This window comes from Mycteria americana, chromosome 1, assembly GCF_035582795.1.
Source record: "Mycteria americana isolate JAX WOST 10 ecotype Jacksonville Zoo and Gardens chromosome 1, USCA_MyAme_1.0, whole genome shotgun sequence".
NCBI lineage: Eukaryota > Metazoa > Chordata > Aves > Ciconiiformes > Ciconiidae > Mycteria > Mycteria americana.
In genome coordinates this window covers 137,758,072-137,781,301 of record NC_134365.1, presented here as the reverse complement: position 1 = coordinate 137,781,301, position 23,230 = coordinate 137,758,072, and the positions used below count along the sequence as shown (strand labels likewise).

The following is a 23,230-nucleotide window of genomic DNA, read 5'->3' as shown; positions in this document are numbered from 1 at the left end:
GGGAAAATGCCATAATGAAATGTAGCATCCCAATGAAAGAAATTGTTGAATTTCTCAATTTTGACTTACAAGTAGTTTAAATGAAGGCTGTTGTTACGGCACTTACTCTGTTAAAAGGAGGATGAAAAGTTATAGTTGTAATTCCTTAATTAAATAAGATTTATGAAACACATTTGGTTGTGTTTTTTCAAAACTTTCATGGGTGTCAATGGTTCATCAGGTGTAAAATGCACAATGCTGCCATCTTCAGCATCTAAGAAGCAGCAAATTATGTGTTATTTTACATGTATGTTCTGCACAAGCAAACAGTAATAGTGATGTCAACCCCTTCATTTTAAAAGACAATCTAGAATCTGAAACACGGTTAAATAACAGCAGAAGGGTCATGGTCTGAATATTCATTGGTCAAATAGCAAACGTAACTGCTGACTATAGCAGTCACGTGCTTGCTTTGAATAACGTCACTGAGCTTCAGAATAAATAAGAGGCTACTCATTATGCTGTTAATGAACAGCACAGTCAATTACTCTGATTTTGACAAAGCCTGCTCTGGTATGCTTCACTGCCAGCAGCTCAGACTATTTATACAATATACTACCTCTAGGATATATGAAGTAAGCTCCTACATTGTGGTTTATGACAATAATTTAGATCTTAATCAACAATGTACATTATTAATGGCTATGCAAAACATGCCCAAATAAAACCTACAAATTCACTGCCTCTGAAGGCTGCAATCTATAACACATGCCACTGAGGAACTGGTTACTGACAACTTGCATATTTCGACCCATCATATCCATGACGGTCTGTGCATTGTAACTCATTTCCTGCCAGGAAATAGGTTTATAATCAAGACAGGTAGTATGCCTCAGAGATGATGATGATGATAATATATCAGCAGTGTCAGTTTAATTCACCAATATACCTGTCTGGTGTACCCCTGCTACACTGGAGCTGGGACTTCCCTCAGCTGTAAAGAGGCTGTAGGCCCGGGCAGCCATCCATCACCTGTGCTCACAGCAGCTGAGAGACACGCTAGAAACTCGCCTCGTAGCAGGCATAGCACACCTCACGTTTCCACACGTATTTCACAAAGTAACCGACGCAACTTACAGAGCACAAGCTGCCAGCAGCTAGTTACTACAGCTGGGGAGCATCCACATAGCACAGACACTGCAGCGTGCAGAAGAACCCCAGGCTAGCTGTGATGCTGCGCACCACATGCACTGCTTTACTCAAAAGGGCTGGGAAAATTATAGCTATCGCCATGAAAGGTTCAATAGACTGACTCTTTTCTGGTCTTTCTTAAAGAGAGTTTAGTAAATTGAAATTTGAAGTGCCACTTTTCAGTGCATTCACTGAATCCTAAATGTCTTTGACAGGAGGAGTAACACAAACTCCACCTCAGCTTTTAACATATGAATTGCTCTGGTCTGCTTTTCTGGATTTTGCAAAGGTAGCTCTAACAGCGTACAAGCATGTTGAAAGCAGCTGCACTAGTCGGTTCTGTGTAATCACCCAAAGTTGGTTTTCTTTTCCCCCGCATTCACCACCCAGCCAGTTAGAGCTGTAGCTTCAGATGGTTACTACAACCGGCTGAAGAATGGCTGGAAAACCACAACCCCCAGCCGCCGGCCCCTGTGCTTCCCGACACCCTCCTCAGTGACGAGGCTGCCTAGAGAGGGCAGGCGCCGCTGCCCGCCCCGACCAACGACCCAGCTCCGTAGCCGTCCCATTCCGGTCACTGCGCTGCCCACCCCCTCCCGCACCACTCCCCGTCTCCGGGAGCCGAGGCCGGGCCTCGGCCTCAGCCGTCCTCCCCCAAGCGGCTCGAGAGACCAGCGCCCCAACGGCCGCCCACTGCGCGTGCGTGTGCGCACGCGCGCTCCCTCGCACCGCCACCCGCCGCCGCCGCCGCTCCCCGCTCGGCTGCCGGAAGGGATTTTGCGCCCTTCCGCCGTGGGGTCACGTGACATCCCCTTGGTAACGCAAGATGGCGGCGCCCATGTTGCTGCCCGAGTCCCCTCTGGGGAAGTTGAGGTGAGGTCGAGGCCGAGGCCGGTGCCGGGCCTCCCCGCCGCCTCCAGGGGGAAGGGGAAGGGCCCGGGGGTCCCCGAGGAGGGTCACGGCCCAGCCCCGGCCGAGGCCGCCCGGCCGCGCGGCGGCCGAAGCTGAGGCCGCCTCGCGGCCGGGCCTGGGAGTGGCGCAGCGACGTGCGGCAGCGGCCATGGCCGACTGGCCGCCGCCGCCGCGCGCGGGGGCGGGGGGGTAACCGGCGCCCGTGGGGGCAGGGGCTGGGAGCGCGGCCTGGCACTGGGGGGCGGCGAGCGGGGCCGCGGGGGGCGCCCGGGGGGCGGGGCCGGAAGCGGGCGGGGCCGCGGGGGGTAGGGGGGGCGCAGCGGCGCGGGGCGCTTGGCGCTGCCGGGGCTCCTGCCCGGCCTGGCCCGGCCCGGCCCGGCCCGGCCCGGCCCGGCCCGGCCGCGGGGGGAGCCGGCGCTGCTGCGCCCCGGCCGAGCGCGCTCGGGCGGCCGCCGCTGGGCCTCCGCTGCGGCCCGCCTACTCGCGCTGCTGGCGCGGCGGGGGTGAACTCCCCACGCCCGGGGGAAGCGGCGGCGGCGGCCGTGGGGCGGCGTGAGGCCGCGGCGCGGGGAGGCAGCCGGCATGTGCGTGCCTGGGCTGAGCCCCGGCCGGTCCCCTCCGCAGATGATGGGACCCGCGGTCCCGGCCTCCAGGTCTTTGCAAACACCTACACTCCCCGCTTGCTGGAGTGGCCTTGCTCGCCAGTGCCGTGTGGCTGGAGGGAGAGGCGAGCCCCAGCCCTGAAGCGGCTGGGACGCTGCTGCTCTGTACGCTTCAGCTGTTTGCCTATCTCCTCATCTGCTGCTGTGGCCCGGGAGTGAGGAGAGTTGCTCTCTTTCTTCCTTGGGCTTCAAGAGCACCTAAGAAAGCCTGGGAACTGGGAAGGAGGTATCCTTGCTTGTCAGCTCTAGGCACCTGCTGAGCGGATGAGATTCCTTTCAGGCAGGTGACTTTACAGGAGGAGTCGCTAGGCTTGCTTGATCAAAGGTAGAAGGCTCAGATGTGGGCAGAGCTTGCAGTCAGGTATTGGTCTTTGAGGGCAGGCACTCTGCTGCCAGGATAACCACCACGATGTTATCGAAGGCACATGCAGGTGTGCAGATGGTGAGGTTGTGAGTAACCCTGAAGGGAAGGGTTAGAGAGGCGGGTGAGGTTTTGGCTGTCCGAGTTATACCTATGGAATCTTTTAAAGTTACATACTGCAAAATGGGAAGATTTTGACCATCCATCAATATTTGGTATGGCAGAATAACAAGAGTTGAAGATCATCCCTCCCCCCCTGTTTTTCCATTACCAACTGGCTAGAAAAAAGAGCTAGAATGAAAAATGACAGAAAAGGGGTTGATACAAAAAGGCTTTCAGATACTTAAGAGGGTTTTTAACCATAATGAAAACATGGTGCTGTTTGTGGGCAGCCTTGCAGAGCTGTCAGACAAGCAAGGATGAGTGGCCAAGCTTCAGCAGCAGAAGGGTAGACCTGAGCATTATCTGTGGTGGCTATTAAGTGTGCTTTTGTTATCTATACATTAAGACTGCTGCCTGTAGAGAATATCAAGGGAGGAGGGAAGGGACTTAAAATTTCATACCGTGTAAAAGAGAGGAAGCCTAGAATGTGCTGAAAGGTGTGCCAAAATTACAGGGTAAGAGATCCCCAAATTTTTCTCCCTAATCTTATCTAGTGACCAAGTTTCAGGAGCTAAGGGAGATTTCATGGAGTTGGTGGTAACATCAAGTACTGCAGAGTTGAAGAAGGATGAGACCCTCTGCGCTGTGTCCATATGTGATCGTTGCTGCTGTCCACATGCAGCTCTAACAGCATAGCTGCAGATTTCATTGTCGTGTCAGATGTCCCTGTAGAGTTACTGTTTCATATGAATAGCTGTTAATTTTGCAGTTGGCGAGGTTTTGTACTGCTGATGTAAATTGAGTGCATGTATGACAGTAAAAATATTTTGTTTGGGTGTTTTGATGTAAATAATATTCTCTCATCTTCAGCCATCAAAAATACAGAGCTATTCTGAAGAAAGAAAAGCGAAAAAAAAAGCGGCAGGCTCTTGCCAAACTAAGAGACTCAGGTAACTGAAGTGTTTCTATTGTCAGTGGAACTAGTAGTGATTTTTTTTTTATCTTTTTGGTTTTTTAAAAGGATATAATTTTGTGTATCTTTGCTGACTATAACATCCAGTTATTTAGAAGCATTGTTTTGTGTTTTTTCTCAGAAGCTACAGAAAAAGATGAATCGGTCTCTGAGGAGGAAGAGGAAGAACTGGAAGAAGAGGAGGAAGAAGAAGAAGAAGAAAAAAAACTTGAGGCAGAAAGGTGAAAAATCAAAAAAATGGCATATATGCAGTAGATATGTTTGTAGTCAATTCCATTTTGATACTTTGGAAAGTTTCAATATATTCTGTAAAATGGAATCCTTTTTGTATATTTCAGGCCACACAGTTTTTTTCTAAAGCCTGAATGATTCCTGTGGAATTTTGTCTTTTAAAGATTAGATAAGCTGTAGTTATTGCTGAACTAATAAATTTGGATTGTATGCATGACAATTGCATCAGTTGTGGGTAGTCATTAGATTTTGTCTAAGTGGTATCTGGTTTCCTTGGTAGACAAAAACTACATGAGCAGTGGTTGCTGAGAGAAGAAAAGGCCCAAGAAGAGTTCAAGCTTAAGAAAGAAAAAGAAGAGGCTGCAAGAAAACGTCAAGAAGAAGAAGAGGTGATGTATAAACTGATTGTTACAGTTGTGTCTGGCAATAAGGTAGACTTAGTGTAATAGTGTTTACTGTTCTGTAGTGGACCCAGTTTCCTTGACATTGGTATGTTTGAAAGCATAAGCTCTTCTTTCTTCATTCTAGAAGAGCAAAATTGAAAAAACAAAAAAGACTTTTTAAAAGGGTTTTTGTCAAGAGATTTAGTTGCTTATGACTGGATGAGAACTTAATGGTCAAGGAGTTTGTCGTGGTTTAGCCCCAGCTGGCAGCCAAGCACCACGCAGCCGCTCGCTCACTTCCCCCCCCGATGGGATGGGGGAGAGAATCGAAAGAGCAAAAGTAAGAAAACTCGTGGGTTGAGATAATAACAGTTTAATAATTGGAACAAAATAATAGTAATAATAATAATGAATTATAATGAGAGGGGGAAAAAAAAAACAATGAGAGAGAGAGAGAAACAAAACCCAAGGGAGGGGAAAAAAAAAAGAAAATATATATAAAAAAAAATTACAACCGCTCACCACCCGCCGACCGACACCCGGCCAGTCCCCGAGCAATGATCGCTACCCCCTGGCCAACTTCCCCCAGTTTATATACTGGGCATGACATCATATGGTATGGAATAGCCCTTTGGTCAGTTTGGATCAACTATCCTGGCTGTGCCCCCTCCCATTTCTTGGGCACCTGGCAGAGCATGGGGAGCTGAAGGGGGAAAGAATCCTTGACCAGTGTAAACACCGCTTAGCGACAGCCAAAACATCAGCCTGTTATCAATATTATTCTTATACTAAAATCCAAAGCACAGCACTATACCGGCTACTAGAAAGAAAATTAACTCTATCCCAGCCGAAACCAGGACAGAGTTGTAATGCAACATGATAGTTTTGAATTTGACTGATTATAAAGCATTTGTTTCCTTAAATAATTTTTTAAAATATTTTTTTATCATAAAGAGGAAGATCAAAGAAGAATGGGAAGAGCAGCAAAGAAAAGAGAGAGAAGTGGCACAGCAGAAACAACAGGAGAAGAGAGAGAGAGAGGTGATTCCTGGCAGTGGGCGGATAAACATGTTACATATCCTCTTACATTATCAGATGCAACAGTTCATGCGTGTTGAAGAGGGATTTTATTCTAATCAGCAAACATATAAATGTGTTAGTTACTTCTTCTCTCCATTCTGTCTAAATTCCTGAAACTATTATTTATTGTTAAAGAGGATCTAGTGAATCCATATACCTAGAAGGATAACTAGCTTTAGCGCATCTGGTTGTTCATAGCATGTAATTTTTTACATCAGTTAAATACAAAGGCATGCTGTGAATGCAGGTTCTGATATGTGCACTTTTTGCATCATACATTAAAGATAATCCTTGCTTAATGTCCCAGCTGAACACAGCGTTGAAGAAAATGCCCAATAAGGATATGGAATTACATTGCTGCTGTTCCTTAACACAGTTCTTAATCAAAAGATACATTACAGCTCTTCTTTACATGACTCATCCAACAGGACGTATCTTTTTTTCAGAGCTCCTTGGGTGGAGAAAAAAATGATACTGAAGATACTAGTCATTGATAACATTTATGTTAACGATACATTCTTCTTAAGTTTTAGAAGTTGAATGACCTGGATGTAAGATGTCCTGTACAGAAATCCAACGTGAGGCCTGGCCTATTGCCAGTAAAGGGGGATTGCAGCTTTCTAGGATCCGGACATTTTAGTTTCTCCACAATCGCAAAAGATTCCAGTTGTTTCACTGGGAGGTGTCTTGTTACTGTGTCTTGTAGCCACAGCAGGAGAAGAGACAGGAGCAAACAGTATTGTCTCCTGCATTTAGTAGTTGGTTGTGTCACTGATTGAGCAATGCTTGCATGAGGAATGAAGAACAGCAGTTGTTGTATTTCCTGTCTTACTTCCTCCTGTGTTAAGTGTCCATTTCTCTCTTTGCAGAGTAGGGAGAGAAAATGATGATCGTGTCCTTTATTTAAGGTTGAGATATAGTTCCAAGAGAGTTGAACCATGGTAACAGGATTTTGTTCCTTCCCTCTCCTTGAGTTTGAGTTTGTCCAAGCCCTCAGTGGGCTAATTTGGTTCCCTGAACTAGGTGAAAGCCGCTTTCTTTTTTGTTGGTTGTTGGTTTGTTTGTGGTGTTTTTTTCTGGGTTACTATTTTACTGGTTTAGTGAGCTAAATTGGCTCATAGAGGGCATTGACAGGCACCCAGGGGGAAACTGAGTACCCAGCTGGGAGTGGAGCCACCCATTTCAGCAGCAGAACGTTGTTCAATTGATTTGGCCTGTCTCTTGAAACAGCAGTTTAGTCAGAATTTGACTTACTGATTAAAAAACATACTTTTTTTCCTTCCCTAAGATGAGAAAATAGATTTTTCTGGTTTGGTGGCTTTTTGGTTTTGGTTATTTATTTATTTAATAGGGTGGATAATATCTGACATACTTGATCATTAGTATCAGATGCTGTCTGGGTCCTCATCTTGGATTGCACTTCTTTATTTTTTATTTGCTCTTCCTCTTTTTTAATTTAATTAATTTTCTTCCAAATTAGAACAATGCTAGCATATTTTCTTGTATTGGTTACGTTTAAATGTCTTTTTTCTTGGAACTTCTTAGAATAATTTGTTAGAACTAATTTCCAGCCAGTTTTGGAGAGTGACTTTATTGTTTTGCTCAGCCCACTTAGAAGAAGGAAGGGACAGAATATCCTCATTGTTTTTCTGTATTTGGAAGGCTGGATACAGTGAACTTCTAACTGTTAAGAAACTTTAATATCATATGTTTTGCTTTAACAGAGGCTCACTAAGCAATGTGTTTTTCTGTGTGTTACATAGAATGTTCTAAGTTAAAAAGTTTAGTGCCCCTAAATGATTATGAGTTTAACTGTAACCAGACCGAGTACTAGAGCAGGAGATATAATTAAGTATTCAGTAGTTCAATTATAGTTTTAAAAAAGAAGAAAATGAAACTTTTTAAGTTGTCTAGCATTTAGATTAGAAAATCATCTACATGAGGGTCTTATCTGATGTATCCTTTAATGGCTTTCTAGTACATGAATTGCTACAGAGCAAAAGTAAAACTTCAGTTTTTAAAGCAAACCCCATCAAACCTTTATTACGCATAATCATTGAGTATTGTAAATTAGGTTCTTAACTAAAGAAACCAGATGTTTTGCGTGTCCTCAGGGTTTTCACTAGTCCTGTGTTTGCACCATTTATAGGCAGCTGTGCAGAGGATGCTGGATCAAGCTGAAAGCCAGGTATGCTCAGAGGCGTTTTGAAGAAGAACTGAAAAGTAATTTAATTGCCATCCGGTGTTTGCCTTCTAGCGTGTTGTCCATCTGCTCTCAAGAACCTAATGGCCTGAATAAATTTAATATGTAGTGGCTTGCAGGAGCTGTAAACAACTATTTACTGGGTGGAACATAATTAAGCATATTTCTGGCTGGTTGGTGGCAGTGCAGTTGTGCATGCTTATTCCTGTTCAGGAGATCTGAGTCAAAATGAATCTGGAAATACTGCCGTGTGCTGTTAAAAAACACTGCATGATGGTTTATTTGTGAATTGGAGTTCTAAATAAATCTGTCAGTCCTTCTGGGTGGCAAGACAAACTTGTTTTTTTAAGCAGATGGCAGGCTCTAAATAAAAGGGTTTAGCAGTAGAGGAGGGCACAGATCCTTAAGGAAAAAAAAAAAAAAAGGTGGGGGAGAAAGCGGCTGACTGCTCTGGTGCCTGGAAGAGCATGGATCTCAAGCTGGCAGTGTGTAGTAAAGAAAACAGCAGTCTTCATTTGAATCTTAGAGAGGATGAATTCAGCCTTTCCTTTTGCCTTGGAAAATAATTTGGCTTTTTATCCCTGTCATACGGTTAAACTTGTGAAGATTCTTGCTCTGCTTAAACCACTGCATGAATCTGAAAATTAAGTTTTAACCTAATTAACCCATTGTATATTGATTGCCATAGCTACACTGGAGTTGCATTCAGTTCCAAATTATGTTTAAACAGTTTTTTAGGTAGGGACTCTTAACTCCTTTATTTCATAATATGAGTAGAAAAATGCTCTGAACTATTACCTTCCCAGAGCTCAAGCTCAAAATGCAGCCGGTTTTGCAAGGGAATAGGCAGAAATGTGGTGTATTAGAGACTTGATTATAGTATCAGTTCAGGGTTCAGTTACTTACTGTTGACACTGTTGAAGTGACAGTGCTGTTTTGTTGCAAGAAAATTATGGCTGAGAGTCAAGAACAGAACTAGTAACAGGGTCAAATACTGCTTGTGAAGAAACAGTTCTCAGTTGATTTAAAATGAGAACTTAGGCTAGTCAGCTTCACGGATCTTTTGGCTAACAAAATAAAAATTCCCTTTTTAAAATGTGTGTTTTGTTTGTAGTCGATCAACGCTTGCAACTTGATAATTCCATTTTCAGTTACAGAAACCTTAATGGCCTGAGATGAGCAGTATGGAGGCTTTTAATTCCAGTGCTAACTATGAATTTAATTTTTTTTAATTTCTGGCCTTTGGCAGGTTACTTTTATTTTAGCCTTTTCTAGCTGCATAAAAAGTAATAGCGATAACCTTACTGAGCTTTGAGCTGTTGCAAAGGCAAATAAGTAAATAGTCCTAGCTTTCTATCTGCCAGGTGTATAAAGTGCTGCTCAGTGGGTCCTGGAGTGAAGTAGGTAATGGGCTTACCTGAATGGAAAGAATCTGTGCCAATATTTGTAATTCTCGTAGATGACAAATGAAATCATTGTTTCAGGAACAAATACTATTGCAACTCTTTTGGTTATAAAATCTTAAGAAGCTTTTCCTTTAGCAAAAGAAAACATCCAGTTTGGTGACTTCTTTTTAACAACAACAAAAAAAATTATGAATATAGACTTGTTCTTAAAACTGAACAATTATCAAGAAAAGAAGTTTCCATCACCAGAGACCTAAGGCACTGGGCAGCTTTATAAAACAATGCTTAAAATAGTTTCAGCTTGTCTTGTAGTAGCACAGTGTTCATAATTGCATGTGGATATCACTGGTAGTTTTACATTACATCTCTTTATTCTTTTCTAACTTCTGTGTATTTTGATGTTTTTCCACAGCTGGAGAATGGTGTGACCTGGCATAACCCAGAGCCCCCAGAGAATATAGGAACAGAGAAGGATAGAGCAAATTGCCCATTTTATATTAAAACAGGTTCCTGCCGATTTGGAGACAGGTAATCAATTGAATATTTACCAGCATAGAAGTGTTTTGGAGAGATGAAAGGGAAGCAACTTCATGAGGTCATCCACAAACTGAAGAAAAATTGCTATATAAAGTACTTTCATGTATTTGGATGTGGTTCTGTTATTCATGATGGAACTAGACATTGTTAGCCAGCAGTCCTGGCTAACCGGGGAGGTCCCAGTCGACTGGAAGTTAGCAAATGTGACGCCCATCTACAAGAAGGGCCGGAAGGAGGATCCAGGGAACTACAGGCCTGTCAGCCTGACTTCTGTGACAGGGAAGGTTATGGAGCAGATCATCATGAGTGCCATCACATGGCACATACAGGACAAGCAGGTGATCAGGCCCAGTCAGCATGGGTTTATGAAAGGCAGGTCCTGCTTAACCAACCTGATCTCCTTCTGTGACAAGCTGACCCACTTAGTGGATATGGGAAAGGCTGTGGATGTCATCTACCAAGGCTTCAGTAAAGCCTTTGACACTGTTTCCCACAGCATTCTCCTGGAGAAACTGGCTGCTCATGGCTTGGATGGGCATACGCTTTGCTGGGTAAAAAAACTGGCTGGATCCAAAGAGTGGTGGTGAATGGAGTTAAATCCAGCTGGCAGCCGGTCGCAAGTGGTGTTCCCCAGGGCTCAGTACTGGGGCCAGTTCTGTTTAATATCTTTATTAATGATCTGGATGAGGGGATCAAGTGCACCCTGAGGAAGTTTGCAGAAGACACCAAGTTGGGCAGGAGTGTTGATCTGCTTGAGGGTAGGAAGGCTCTACAGAGGGACCTGGACAGGCTGGATCGATGGGCCGAGGCCAATTGTATGAGGTTCAACAAGGCCAAGTGCCGGGTCCTGCACTTGGGTCACAGCAGCCCCATGCAACGCTACAGGCTTGGGGAAGAGTGGCTGGAAAGCTGCCCAGCAGAAAAGGACCTGGGGGTGTTGGTTGACAGCCACCTGAATATGAGCTGGCAGTGTGCCCAGGTGGCCAAGAAGGCCAACAGCATCCTGGCTTGTATCAGAAATAGTGTGGCCAGCAGGACTAGGGAAGTGATCGTGCCCCTGTACTGGGCACTGGTGAGGCTGCACCTCGAATGCTGTGTTCAGTTTTGGGCCCCTCACTACAAGAGAGACATGGAGGTGCTGGAGCGTGTCCAGAGAAGGGCAACGAAGCTGGTGAAGGGTCTGGAGAGCAAGTCTTCTGAGGAGCAGCTGAGGGAACTGAGGTTGTTTAGCCTGGAGAAAAGGAGGCTGAGGGGAGACCTTATTGCTCTCTACAACTACCTGAAACGAGGCTGTATAGCAAGGTGGGTGTCGGTTTCTTCTCCCAAGTAACAAGCCATAGGACAAGAGGAAACAGCCTCAAGTTGCATCAGGAGAGGTTTAGGTTGGATATTAGGAAAAATTTCTTCACTGAAAGGGTTGTCCAGCACTGGAACAGGCTGCCCAGGGAAGTGGTTGAGTCAGCATCCCTGGAGGTACTTAAAAGATGTGTAGATGTGGTGCTTAGGGACTTGGTTTAGCGGTGGACTTGGCGCTGTTAGGTTTACGGTTGGACTTGATGATCTTAAAGGTCTTTTCAAACCTAAATGATTCTGTGATTCTGTTCTGTGACTGAGAGCAAAAGCGTTGCCTGGCTGGAATTAAACTATTTATTGTTACGGCATATTATTGATGGTGCATTCTGGTTACATCGGTGAAACTGACTTTTCTTTAGCTCTGAAAGATGCACAGATACAGTCAGACAGAATATATTTGATTTCTGCTATTAGTACAGGCCTGATATGTCAGATGATATCTTTTATCTTGTCTAATTTGCATATGCTGCATCTTTAAAAAAATAAAATAAAATCTCAAATGGACTAAAGCAAGTTAAGGTACATCTGCACAGTTGAGAAAGCTGCTGTGTAGCTTCCAGAATTCTCCTGTTTTATACTGTTTAAATGCATGATACATTCATTCTTGATTTTTTTTTTTATACTGTTATGGGTGTGTTCCCTATCTCAGAAAGAGAGTATAGTAAAAGGCAAGAAGAGAGAAGGATAACAAGATGATCAGAGAACAGCTTCTCTAGGAGGAGTGGCTAACTAGTCCAGACTCTGCTTTGAAAGAGATGATGGAAGAGGGCTGTGGCAGATGAACGTTGAACTCCTGAGCAGGATGGGAAGGATTATTTGCTTTTGTTATGAAATAGTTTAATTAGGTGTCCCTGAGTGTTTACCAGCTTTAAAAAAAAAAAAAAAAGTACTTTCTCATATGAAACAAATGGCGAAACTTGTTGCCAGAGGACATAGAGGAAGCATAAAGTATAAATGGGTTCATGGAGTACATGTTCATTGGTGACTATTAAAGATGATTACCCAAATGCAATATCTGGCTAGATAATCCCTGAATTTTTGTGTGTGTTAAGGAGGAAAAATAGCTTAGCAGGGAAAGACTCTGATACTTATTACATGAATCTTCAGCATAAACTAGTAAGGCTATTTCACTAACTTGTATAACTGAACCATATGTGGTCCATCTATTGTAGTTTTCTTTATCCTAGAAGTAATTTGTTTTAGTGTGATGTATATTGTGGATAATTATATGATAATTCAACCCTGTGGAAGCTTCAAGTCCTCATCTTTTTTCTGTTCTGAAATATGTGTTGAATTCCTAAATAAAACTTTGGGCAGCTATTTCACTGCAGGCAGCATTTTTGCTTTTCAAATGCTGATTTCTTTGTAATCTTTGCAGTATTTTTGTTTCAGTGGTATTTAATGGAGGTTACCTCCTTGGATTAATTATGGATTGGATAAAAATCAGTTTTGCTTTGAACTATGAATGGGCTTGGTAGATAAATACTGAGAAATATCATATTCTGCCCTACTCTCACCTGTAGTTGTTGATCTCGGCTACCTCTCCTTCGTCTTCCTTCCTCCTCCTCACATACCTGCTTCCTTCACATTCTGGTCATTTTAACCTCTGGTGTTGACCATAAGTTGAAGGACTGAGGTACAGCTAGGATGAGGACTGGAAGAATGGGTTGGAAGCTGAAATGGACCATGATGGTGAAAAATCGAGAGCCAATGTTATCAGTAAAGTAATTGTTGAATCTTGTCAAAGCTCACTATGTCTTGAAGAAGCTAAAACTGGCTGAGTTCACCGTTATTAACTTGCCCAGTAATTCAAACCCTAATATTTTGTAGTAATACTGAGTTTTGGGTCATTCATTTTCCTTGGGGTTCCTTTTGTTCTGTCATGTGCTATAATCATTTTGTATACAGACAATAATGGTTGGGTATAATATTTTGAGTTCTATCATTCAAATAGAACAGTGAAATGAAGCTGCTTCTAAAATGTAAAAAAAAAAAAAAAAATCAAATTAATTGTCTCCAGTTTTAGTTTTGGAGTTTTGTTTTTTGTTGTTTGTTTTTTGAAGTCTAAGGTGCCAACCAGAAAGTGAGAGTCAATTTCTGACTGACTGGATGCAGAAAGAAACTTCCTATCTGAAGTCTCGGTTGTAATTGCCTATTTTGAGACCTGACCTCCCTCCAATTTGTCTGTGCTTTGCCAGTGCTAGATAAAGAGAGTATACTAGTCTGACTATTTTTCTGATCATGTCATAAAAAGGAGAAATGTGTTGGAGAGTGCATGACCCAGTTGCTCGGGGAAGTGTTTGAAACGGAGATCATAAAGCACCGTGAAATAAACATGGAGGCTAACATCTGTGTTCTTACTGAACCTAAAGGTTTGTGGGGAAGAACTGTATTTCAGCATGTGAGGGAGGCAGCCTGAATATGATAGACGGTGAGGGAGATCTAATACTTTATGGCTGCCGAGAAGTTGCAGATTAAGATAAGACTTACTTATAAGAAGCATCTTTTTAAAAGTGGAAAAATATCCATCTCATACTCATCCAGCTTCAGGTCTAAATGTGCCTTCCCTCCCTCCCTGCTCCCCCATATGATGAGAACAACTTCAGTAAAAGTTGTTCAGTTTGCAAAAAGAAGAGCAGGGACTTGCTTTAAAATGTCTTAAAAGATTGTCAGTAGTCTTTCTGTAAAGCCCTTCAGAAATGGAGAACACATTTAACCCTAGTAGCCTAAAAGAAATTACTTTAGCTCTTGTTGTGTTACTGGTATCTATAGCTTTTGCAGACGTGCTTTTCTTCAGCAAGAATGTATTTATGCATGGCAGAAAGCATTAAGATTATACGCAAACTCACTTCCAAAAGATTTGTTTAAATATGTTGATCTTCCTCTAACGGATTTTTCTTTTGTAATAGCTGTTACTCAAAATGGCAAGCGTTTGAAGTTTCAACAAGTGCATCTTCTGCTGAAAGTGCTGATGTTGTCACTTTTCTTTCTTCACTACAAATGTCCAGGTGTTCTCGCAAGCATAACTATCCAACATCTAGTAAGACACTACTCGTCCGAGGGATGTTCATTACTTTTGGCATGGAGCAGTGCCGGAGAGATGACTATGACACAGATGCGAGTCTTGAGTACAGTGATGAGGAGACCTACCAGCAGTTCCTGGAGTTCTATGAGGACGTGCTCCCTGAGTTTCAGAATGTGGGGAAGGTTGTTCAATTCAAGGTATGCATCTGAGTGTTAAATACGTTTGTTACGCTTGTTAAATATGCTTTTTAAATACGTAACATATACCACATTAGTTGTGTTTTAGTAGCCTTAACAGGAATTCTGTCCAGCATGCCCTAGCTAAATCCCACGTACATTAGAGAACTATAGAGTGTCCTTACAGCAAACTATGTATCTCTCATGTCACCTGTAAACCTGTCACTGCTGTTACAGAGCATTGTCTTACTCTGGGTGAATCTTCTCTCCAGTGCCCCTGAAGTGTTATAAAAGCTTGTGCTTTTATGTTGCAAGTTATTCATACTGCTCAACAGTCCACTTACCTCACAGTCCTTTCTTTACTTAGCCCGTGAGAAGCCCCAGAGGGTCCACTAAGACTGTTAGACAGTACAAATGTATCTGGGCTATTGTATTTGGGCCTAAGGAATGAAATAGTGGGAGTATAAAATGTATTTGGAGTATACACCCAAACAATCTCATTTTAGGACTGGTTGGATAAAATAAAATCAAATGACACTGAACTGAAAAGGTAGTAGATATTTCAGTAGGAGGAATTATAAAAAGGTAAGTTACGTAAATGGTGTTGAGATTTGCCATCCACCCTTAGTTTCTGCATTGGTTTGCTCAGTGTTCTTTCCTGAATTCTTCCCATTTATGATTTCTTATCGGGGGGGGAAAAAGAGGGACCTGTAAATGAAGACCTCGGAGATGAATGATGTGTGTTAACAGTCCCATGTTGCCCCAAAATATGCAGCATAGATGGTTAAATCTCCTTGTAGCAGAACCTACTGCAGCATCCCTTTCTGCTTGCCATTCCTGCTTTTCTGCAGTCACCAGGAGGCACGCGGTGCATTTTCTCCTTTTGTTTCCATCTACGGACAGCTGCCTCAGAACTGAGATTGTATTAGCATTTCAAGCAAGAGGAAAGTAGAAAAAGTGAATTTTCAATAGTTGTCTAATGAGCTTTATAGGTAAGAAACCTTCACTTGTTTGGAGGGCTATCCCCTCCGTATTTTGACTCATGGGATATTAGCAAGCCGTGCTCCATCCTAGAAGGCGGGATGTAGATTCCCAGTGGAGTGTGGGTTGAAGTGCTGTCATACCATCAAACTCATCCTCGACTTCGTATCATCGTTGTTATATGCAGCTGTGCTAAGTTGCACACACTTGGGTCCCTACGACTAATAATGGGGTAAGAGCTTTTAGTGTGGCATTTCTTAGCTTCTGAAGTAATTGTGCAACTGTAATATGATTCTCCTGGGCATTTTCATTATATTAGAGATGCTTAGAAATTACGTGTTGGCTGCAAGGATCTTAGCTGTGATTTAGTTGAGTCTCTGCTACCATTTAGAATCAGATTATACACACCCCCTCTTCCAGCTGACTTCCTGTTCCAATGTAGCCCAAGGTTTTATTCTTCTTTCTGGGAAGCTACTCCAGAATCTGGCAGATCCTTACAAAACACACTTCTTTTCCCACCCAAAAGTGTCCGTGGCAAAATCATTCTTGCTTGTTCTTGTGTTGATGTTGTTTATCTCAAATAGTTTGACTGCTTATTCTGTAATATTTAATTATACAACTGCTTGTTGTTGTGTCTGAAGCCCCTGCCTAACCCAGTGCACAGAGAGGTACTCTCTGAGGGCCAGTCAGGGTTCAGCGATGAAAAGAGCCACTTGCCTCCTTTGGTGCGGATATCAGAAGAGGCCTGGGGGCAAAAGAGACTGGGCTCACAGTTCTGCCCTGGAGAACTGGGTTCTAGCCTGCTTGGGCCTGCCTGTTTCAGAATTCTTTGTAACTAGCAACAAGCTTTTGGAAGTTAAATTGTGTATTTTTGACAGCTTTAGATATACTTTGCTAAATTATTATGAAAAAAAGGTGTGTCGTAACTGTACAGTGAAAGCGAGTGACTTCAGCTTTTCTAACTCATCTCACAGGGATGCTGTGAAGCAAAATTGCTCTGAAGATTCTCTTACGATAATGAATCCCACATTTCCACATGAGGATACTACTAATTGTTTTCAGAGCAGGATTTGGCTGTTGCACAGTAGGGTTGGCCCAGACAAGTGCGAGACAATTGAGTACAAGCTGTCTTGTGGACTAAGTGAAGCAGAGATCCCAGTTTTAATCAAAGCATAATGCTGGAAACAGTCAAACATAAGCCAGAAGGGCACTTTTTTTCCTTTTTTTTTTTTTTTCTTCAAAACCTTTTATTTGGCTAAAACTAAGTGTTCAGAAGAAAATCACGTGTAAGTTCCTATTGATGAGCTGTCATAAATCGGAATGGCTGCCATCTCAACATGCGTGAGCTGCTGTATAGCATAAACCTTCCATTGCACTAACTTAATGTTTCCATCCCCTTAGGTCAGTTGCAACTATGAGCCTCACCTGCGAGGAAATGTGTATGTCCAGTATCAGTCGTAAGTACTCACAATCTTACTAAGTTTTAGAACGGTGAACACTGTTTGTATAATCCAAGTGATTAATTCTCATACTGTAATGGGAGCCTAAAATTGGTAAGTAACATCTTAAATGATTGTATGATGATAATGCTATGTGTGATTTTTACTTTTTAAAGGGAGAAGGACTGTCAGGCAGCTCTTGCGCTATTCAGTGGACGATGGTATGCAGGCCGACAGCTTCATTGTGAATTTTGTCCTGTGACAAGGTGGAAAACTGCTATATGTGGTGAGTCACATAAACACTTGGAAAAGAGAATGTGTTTTATTGAAAGAGTACTTATGGAAGTGAAAAAGAGGGAATTAGCCTGTGGCTTTCAGATCTGCCTAATGTTGCAGTTCATTTCTGTTTGGAAGACAAATATGCTAACTTGCTTGTGTAGATCTAGGAAAGAAAAGGAATATTCACACCATGTCACGTAAGTGTCTGAATCGTTCTAGTGGATTTGCCTTGGACTGGAAAAGAAAGTTTGGATCCTAGCTTTGGAAATAATAATCTTAAGGTGGAACTACAGGAAGTAGTAATTTATCTCTTTAAAAAGCAACAGCAGTTTCTGAACCATCAACAGTTCTTAGCAGTAACTATCACATTTGACTTATCTATATTTACATTCTTAGATTAAGGTAGTAACATTATTTATGAAAATTGTTTTAAGCTAAAACCTTCATAGCTGTTAAAGTTAATTCCAAGAAAAGTACATATTGAAAAATAATGTTGCGGGAATTAAATTGATAGGTGGTCAGATGCATGTTTTTCTGTTTGAAGAAGCAAAATTCAGTTTAGTAAGTTTCTTTCCAGTAGGAAAATAATGAAGAAAGAGATTTAATAGGTCTGGTTCATAAAAAAGCAAACCCTAATCTGTTGCAGGCTTATTTGAAAGGCAGAAGTGTCCAAGAGGGAAACACTGCAACTTTCTTCATGTATTCAAAAATCCAAACAATGAGTTTTGGGAGGCCAATAGAGACATACGTATTTCTCCTGAACGGACTAATCAGTTGTCTAAAAACTCTGAAAGGAGAAACAGAACGAGCCATCGTGATGACTATTACAGCCGGTCAAGGAGGAGAGGCAGCCCAAGCCCAGATCATTCTTACCGGAGAAATGGAGAGTCTGAGAGAAAAAAGAATCGCCGCAAAAACAAGAGAAGGCGCCGGTCTGGCAGGTCAAGAAGTCGAGAAAGGAGGAGGTCTCGCAGCAGGGGGAGAAAGAGGAGAGGCCGCAGTCGCAGCAGAAGTCATAGTCGAACACGCAGTAGGAGCAGAAGTCGGAGTTCCTCTCGATCCAGGAGCAGGGGTAAAAAGAGATCGAGCAGCAGAGGAAAAAATAGTGAAACTCCCAAAACAAAGTGAGAATTACTTTTAGAAGTTGCTAGTTGATCAAACATAGAGCTGACAAAGAAATCTTTCCAATAGGGCACCAGATATATTTGAAACTCAAATAAAGTGTTCTTGCACATTAAAATGTTTCTTCCTAATAAAGGAACCTAGTTTATTGTGTGCTAAGCTTCAGAAAATTAAAAGTTTAAGTCCTATATAAGGTGTGAATGTCAAGTACTCTAGCTACTCTGTCCCTCTGAACTGCTGCAACATCTGGATGCATACTGAGTACAAATAGAAAGAGAAGTAAAGCTTATTTGGTATATGCTTATTTCTGTGTTACGTGTGTGTTAAGTGTTTACTGTCCCTGTAAGGAGTTAGTACAGAACAGCCAGTGTGCTGTAAATTCACACCACAGCATACTGCAAATTGAAGTCTGTGTAGAAGACTGCCATTTATATTTTCCGTCTGTTTATGGGAAATCTCTTTCTAGACAAAGTAAATATAATCATGTTATGAGTTGGAGAAAAGGGATCTAAAAGACATCACTGTTTGATTGTACAATACTTGCCCAGTAGGAGCTTTGTGGTCATAAGTGTTGGATTTTTCTCTCTCCCCTAAGCTGCTGAGCTAATTGCCTGTAGGGATTCCAGTAGACTAAAGCTAACTAGGAAGTACACAGAAAAACAATCAATTTATTCAGTACCTTAATCCTCAAGTAAGAGCGGGGACCATGCACTTGTAATCCTCGAGTGAGGACAGAAAATACTTTGCATACCTCTTGGTTGCGTACCATGAGTAGTTGGAAACAACCTGCCTAACCTGTGGTGGAGTGGTAGAAAAGTGTACAGCTGGTAACTGAAGGTGCATGTATGTAGTTGTGAAGGCTCAAGATGGTTGCAGAGTGGCTAAAGAAACTGAAGGTTTTATACCTGAAAAAATACTTTAGTTTTTTTTGGAGAGGGGGACTTGACTTAAAGCCTTTTTAGGCTTATTTTACAAACAGTTTAAGGCACCCTACTGCCTAGCTTCCCTACGGTCAAGGTGGAGAGTACGGTACATAAAAATGAAGTTATCAGCACAAAACCTTTTTGAAATGATAGCTGTATTAGCAAAGTACCTGCAATTAGATAAATCCTTACCAATATTTATTCACTTTTAAATGCAAGTTTGTGCTGTTAGATGGACTGTACCTCATGCTGCTTAACTTCAGTTATTTCACTGAGGCACCTAGGTGTCCTGAGACGCTTGGAGAGAGCGGTTTGTGGCACTGAAGGTGCAGGTGCCCTGAACGGTCTGCAGAGATACCTCCCTCTCTTTAGCCTCTCCAAAGAACTTGGGCTCCTGCCTTCAGAGTACAGTTCAGACCACCTAAGTTAGAAGCCTAAAGTAGACATGAAGTGCTCCCAAATAAATATCCATTATGACTCCAACAATACAACATAAAGTCCTGTAGAAAATCTGGATATCCGAACTTTACGATAGCATTCCTCACAGCAAGAATGTTTTTTCCCCAAGATAGTTAAGAGTGGGTGAACATTGCTTCTGGATATAATATATATATTTTTGCTTTTCTAAATGCATACTGCACCTAGCATGCTGATTATACATTTTCCTTCTTTCATGTGTAACTGTTGTCCAATATGGAGTAATACAACAAAAGTGCTATATATTGATGTTCAGTTCAAACCCGACTTTCACTATATATTGTCATAACTGTAGGCAGAATTGTAGCTTAGTTAATTTCATTAAATGTTTTAGTTATTAACAGATATAGGATTGTAATTTAATAGCATAACTTTTGAAGTAATAACTTTGTTTGAAAAGCGTATTTCCAAGAGTAGACAGCACTAAGTTTTAAATTCTATTTGAGAAATTTGTGACCACCGGTTTCTCATAATGTATCTTTTTCTGACTAGACCTTCCAGACAGATTTTCCCCTAGGTTTCTATTTTTTCATAGATGCTCACTTGTCTAGTTGGGTCACTTGTGCAGAATGTGGCAAACTCTGGTTCAGTTCCCTGGAGGAGAACTGAACTGGCATTTCCTACTTGCTGAGACGTGCTACCAGCAGGCCCATGACATCTTCCTTCCACTGGTGCTGCCATGCGTCCCACAACTCGTGCTGGCTGGCTAGCCTGCTGGTTAAGGCTCTGGGGTGGAAGAGTTGACTTACGCCATCTGTAGTACGTTGTACACCCTGTGCCGTGCAGCAGGCTATCGCTGAGCGTTATCTGAGCGAAATCAGGTACTGAGCGCAAACGAAGTGGTGGAAGGGGTGGTGGGAACCTGCGACCAGCCGGGTGAAATAAGCAAAGTAGGCCTCTGTAGGATTAGAAACCAAGTGCCAACTAAGACCCACGTGAGAATTCCACAGGTAATTGGGCTCCTTGTCCCCACAATTTTGTAATGGGATCTGGGAAGCTGAGCTGCTGTATTTTTTTAAAAAAAAGTTCTTATAATTAAGAAAAAAAAGATTTGCGCAGAGATGCATGTAAAAATTTAAATATACTTTATTTCTGCTACTATAATGGCTGAAGCTTCAGCTTGCTTTCTTGAGGTCTGGACCCAACCTTACTGGCTGTATCTGTGCAGTGTAGGACTGGTAGCTGTAACTATCATTCACTTTCACATGCAGTCTGTTTATTACACAGAAATGGAGTGCTGTAGATCTGACATTTAGTTTGCATTTGTTAGCATGAAACCTGGAATTCAACCAGTTTTCTGACTTCAGAGTTCATGTATTTCAGTATTGTTTCCCTACTTCATAATCTTAAGTAGTGTTATATGCATGGTTTTGTGTTTCCTTATTAGCTGAGTGAGCTATTTATTCTGAAGAGACAAAGAGACTAGAATTTCTTAAACGTTAAGCTTAATTCTTTTTTTTCCAAAGGGGAGAAGCCCCAGAACACAGAAAGGATTTAAATTTGCAAGGAATAGCTTGTTCTCGCTGCGTGTTATTCTGCGTATTCCACAGAAAAGGACCTTATAAAGTGAATTAATATCAGCCAAGTTTTGTTTTGTTTTTAATGACTGCTTAAAGGCAGTGGCTTTCAAAATTCTTTTTTGCAACAGTGAATTCTGCAAGATCACTGAGGTGCTTCAGAGTGCTTATGAAAGCAGGCGTTCACACACTGCTGCAAGAAGTTGGTTAGGGCAGCAGCGGGGCCCCTCCTGCAGGGCCTGCCAGACAGCTCCTTTCGCAGTCAGGGTGGGGAGCAGGAACACAGCCGAGCTGGGCAGTAAGGTCGCTTTTTTCCAGCGGCAGAAGGGGAGTCATGGCAGTGTGGTGGGAAGCACCAGCAGCAAGTATTACCGCCTGGCAGCGCTTAGGCAGCTGGGAAGCGGGCTTGCCCCCCGGCAGCAGCGTGCCCTCCAGTTCTGGCTGGCGGCTGCTTCCATGCGCTCGCCCTTTCTGCCTGTGCGGAGTAGCGAACCACCATCATGGGGTGGTGAGAAGGCGTAGCGCGCGTCCACGCGCTGAATGCAAGGCCCTCCTTTGTCACCGAGGGGGAACAAGCGCACGTGAAAAGGCCTTTCCTCTCTGGCCCGTCCCTTGCCTACAGGGCAGATGGTCTGCAATGCAGCCCAAGTAGCTTCCCAGCTTTATGTCCTTTGATGATAGCATGTCTTTCTCAGATTCAGTTTTGCATTAACACATTCAGTGTATCAGAAATTGCCCTGAAGTTTACAGTGACATTCCTGTGTGCTAAATAATATTTTTTCAAAAGAAATGCAAGAGCCTGCTTAAAGATGCTATTGCTTCCTGTCCTGGATCAGCACTTCTTACAAAACATGAAAGTCTATGCTAGTTAATAACTTAAAAGCTTAATTTACTTTCTTACATCATCTAAAGAGTGCAGCTGATTTTGCTTTCAGTGTAAGTTCGTTGTAATTAAAATAAACCCCTATTCTTCCACACACCCTTCTATTCAGTGCTGATGTATCAGCTGAATTCAGTATCTATCTATGATTAAAAAAGAAAGAGATAACATAGACAAGTTACACTTCAGTGGACTATGAGACTGATTACAAAGCAAGCTGTACAAGTGTAACCCATGGCACAACATGGTAACTTAACACAGGCAGCCACAGGGCAATGACCATCATCATGGCATTAATGCAAAAGGAACAGCAGATGTTTAGGAAGGCCTCTTCCAGTTCAAGACTAAGATTCAGCAATGAAGTGACGACACTCAAGCCAACAATCACTTGCCTAAGCAATCCAGAAATTCTTACTGATTCTTTAGCTCCTCCCCCCCACCCCTTCCCCGTAAGACAGGAAATTCAAGAAACAAAATTTTATTTCATGATAGATGAAGAAATGCCCTAAGATGGTAAGTCTTCCTGTGCTTTTGCTGATAACATCAACCAGTTCAGTTCTTTTAGAAAGCTGAAGAACAGATTAATCTGAGAAATTTTTGGTTGAGATGAGGATTGTGAACGTTGCATTGACTTGCTCATAATTGCATTCAAGGAACTGAATATTGAGTTTGTATTATCCAGAACCCTCTCTCGATCAACATGTGGTTTGTTTTAATTTTCAAATGAAGTGGCACTACCGCATCAGTTTAACATCCACTTTAATAAATTTCATGTTTAATGTGGTAAGCCTTCCAAAAACTTGCTAATTTATTGCTTTCTGTACAATTTAAATGGATGTAAATAACTGATCTTGGACACAGTATACTCACGTTTTTTAATAAAGTGCTCAAGAACAGCTTAAGCACTGTAATAAAATTTCCCTTTTTTTTAAGCTAGCACTGAGTAGCCTCTTCTTTCCTGTGCAAAAACCAGAACTAATTACATATAAACACAAAGCAATGGTGTAAAAATGGACATTTATTACAACTAAACCAATG

At 42.4% G+C, this 23,230-nt stretch overlaps 1 protein-coding gene across 3 annotated transcripts; it reads left to right on the top strand.

Annotated features, from left to right (window-relative positions):
* Nucleotides 1-1,920: 1,920 nt before the first annotated feature.
* On the top strand, nucleotides 1,921-21,585 carry ZRSR2 (zinc finger CCCH-type, RNA binding motif and serine/arginine rich 2). Of its 3 annotated transcripts, none has more exons than XM_075521885.1 (11): nucleotides 1,921-2,043; nucleotides 4,078-4,157; nucleotides 4,302-4,401; nucleotides 4,692-4,800; nucleotides 5,749-5,835; nucleotides 8,024-8,062; nucleotides 9,896-10,011; nucleotides 14,382-14,595; nucleotides 16,957-17,012; nucleotides 17,171-17,280; nucleotides 17,920-21,585. In XM_075521885.1, exons 1-11 carry the CDS (start codon nucleotides 1,997-1,999, stop codon nucleotides 18,399-18,401), a joined length of 1,440 nt encoding a protein of 479 aa, XP_075378000.1. In that variant the 5' UTR covers nucleotides 1,921-1,996; the 3' UTR covers nucleotides 18,402-21,585. The 3 variants fall into 3 exon arrangements, with proteins under 3 accessions (XP_075378000.1, XP_075378008.1, XP_075378018.1); XM_075521893.1 differs by lacking the exon at nucleotides 1,921-2,043 and adding an exon at nucleotides 2,994-3,028; XM_075521903.1 differs by lacking the exon at nucleotides 1,921-2,043 and adding an exon at nucleotides 3,142-3,186.
* Nucleotides 21,586-23,230: the final 1,645 nt, after the last annotated feature.

Coding starts and splice junctions, on each gene's coding strand:
- ZRSR2 (XM_075521885.1), top strand. CDS start 1,997: ATGGCGGCGCCCATGTTGCTGCCCGAGTCCCCTCTGGGGAAGTTGAG. Junction 4,402..4,691: donor AAAAAACTTGAGGCAGAAAG/GTGAAAAATCAA, acceptor TTTCCTTGGTAG/ACAAAAACTACATGAGCAGT. Junction 4,801..5,748: donor AACGTCAAGAAGAAGAAGAG/GTGATGTATAAA, acceptor TTTATCATAAAG/AGGAAGATCAAAGAAGAATG.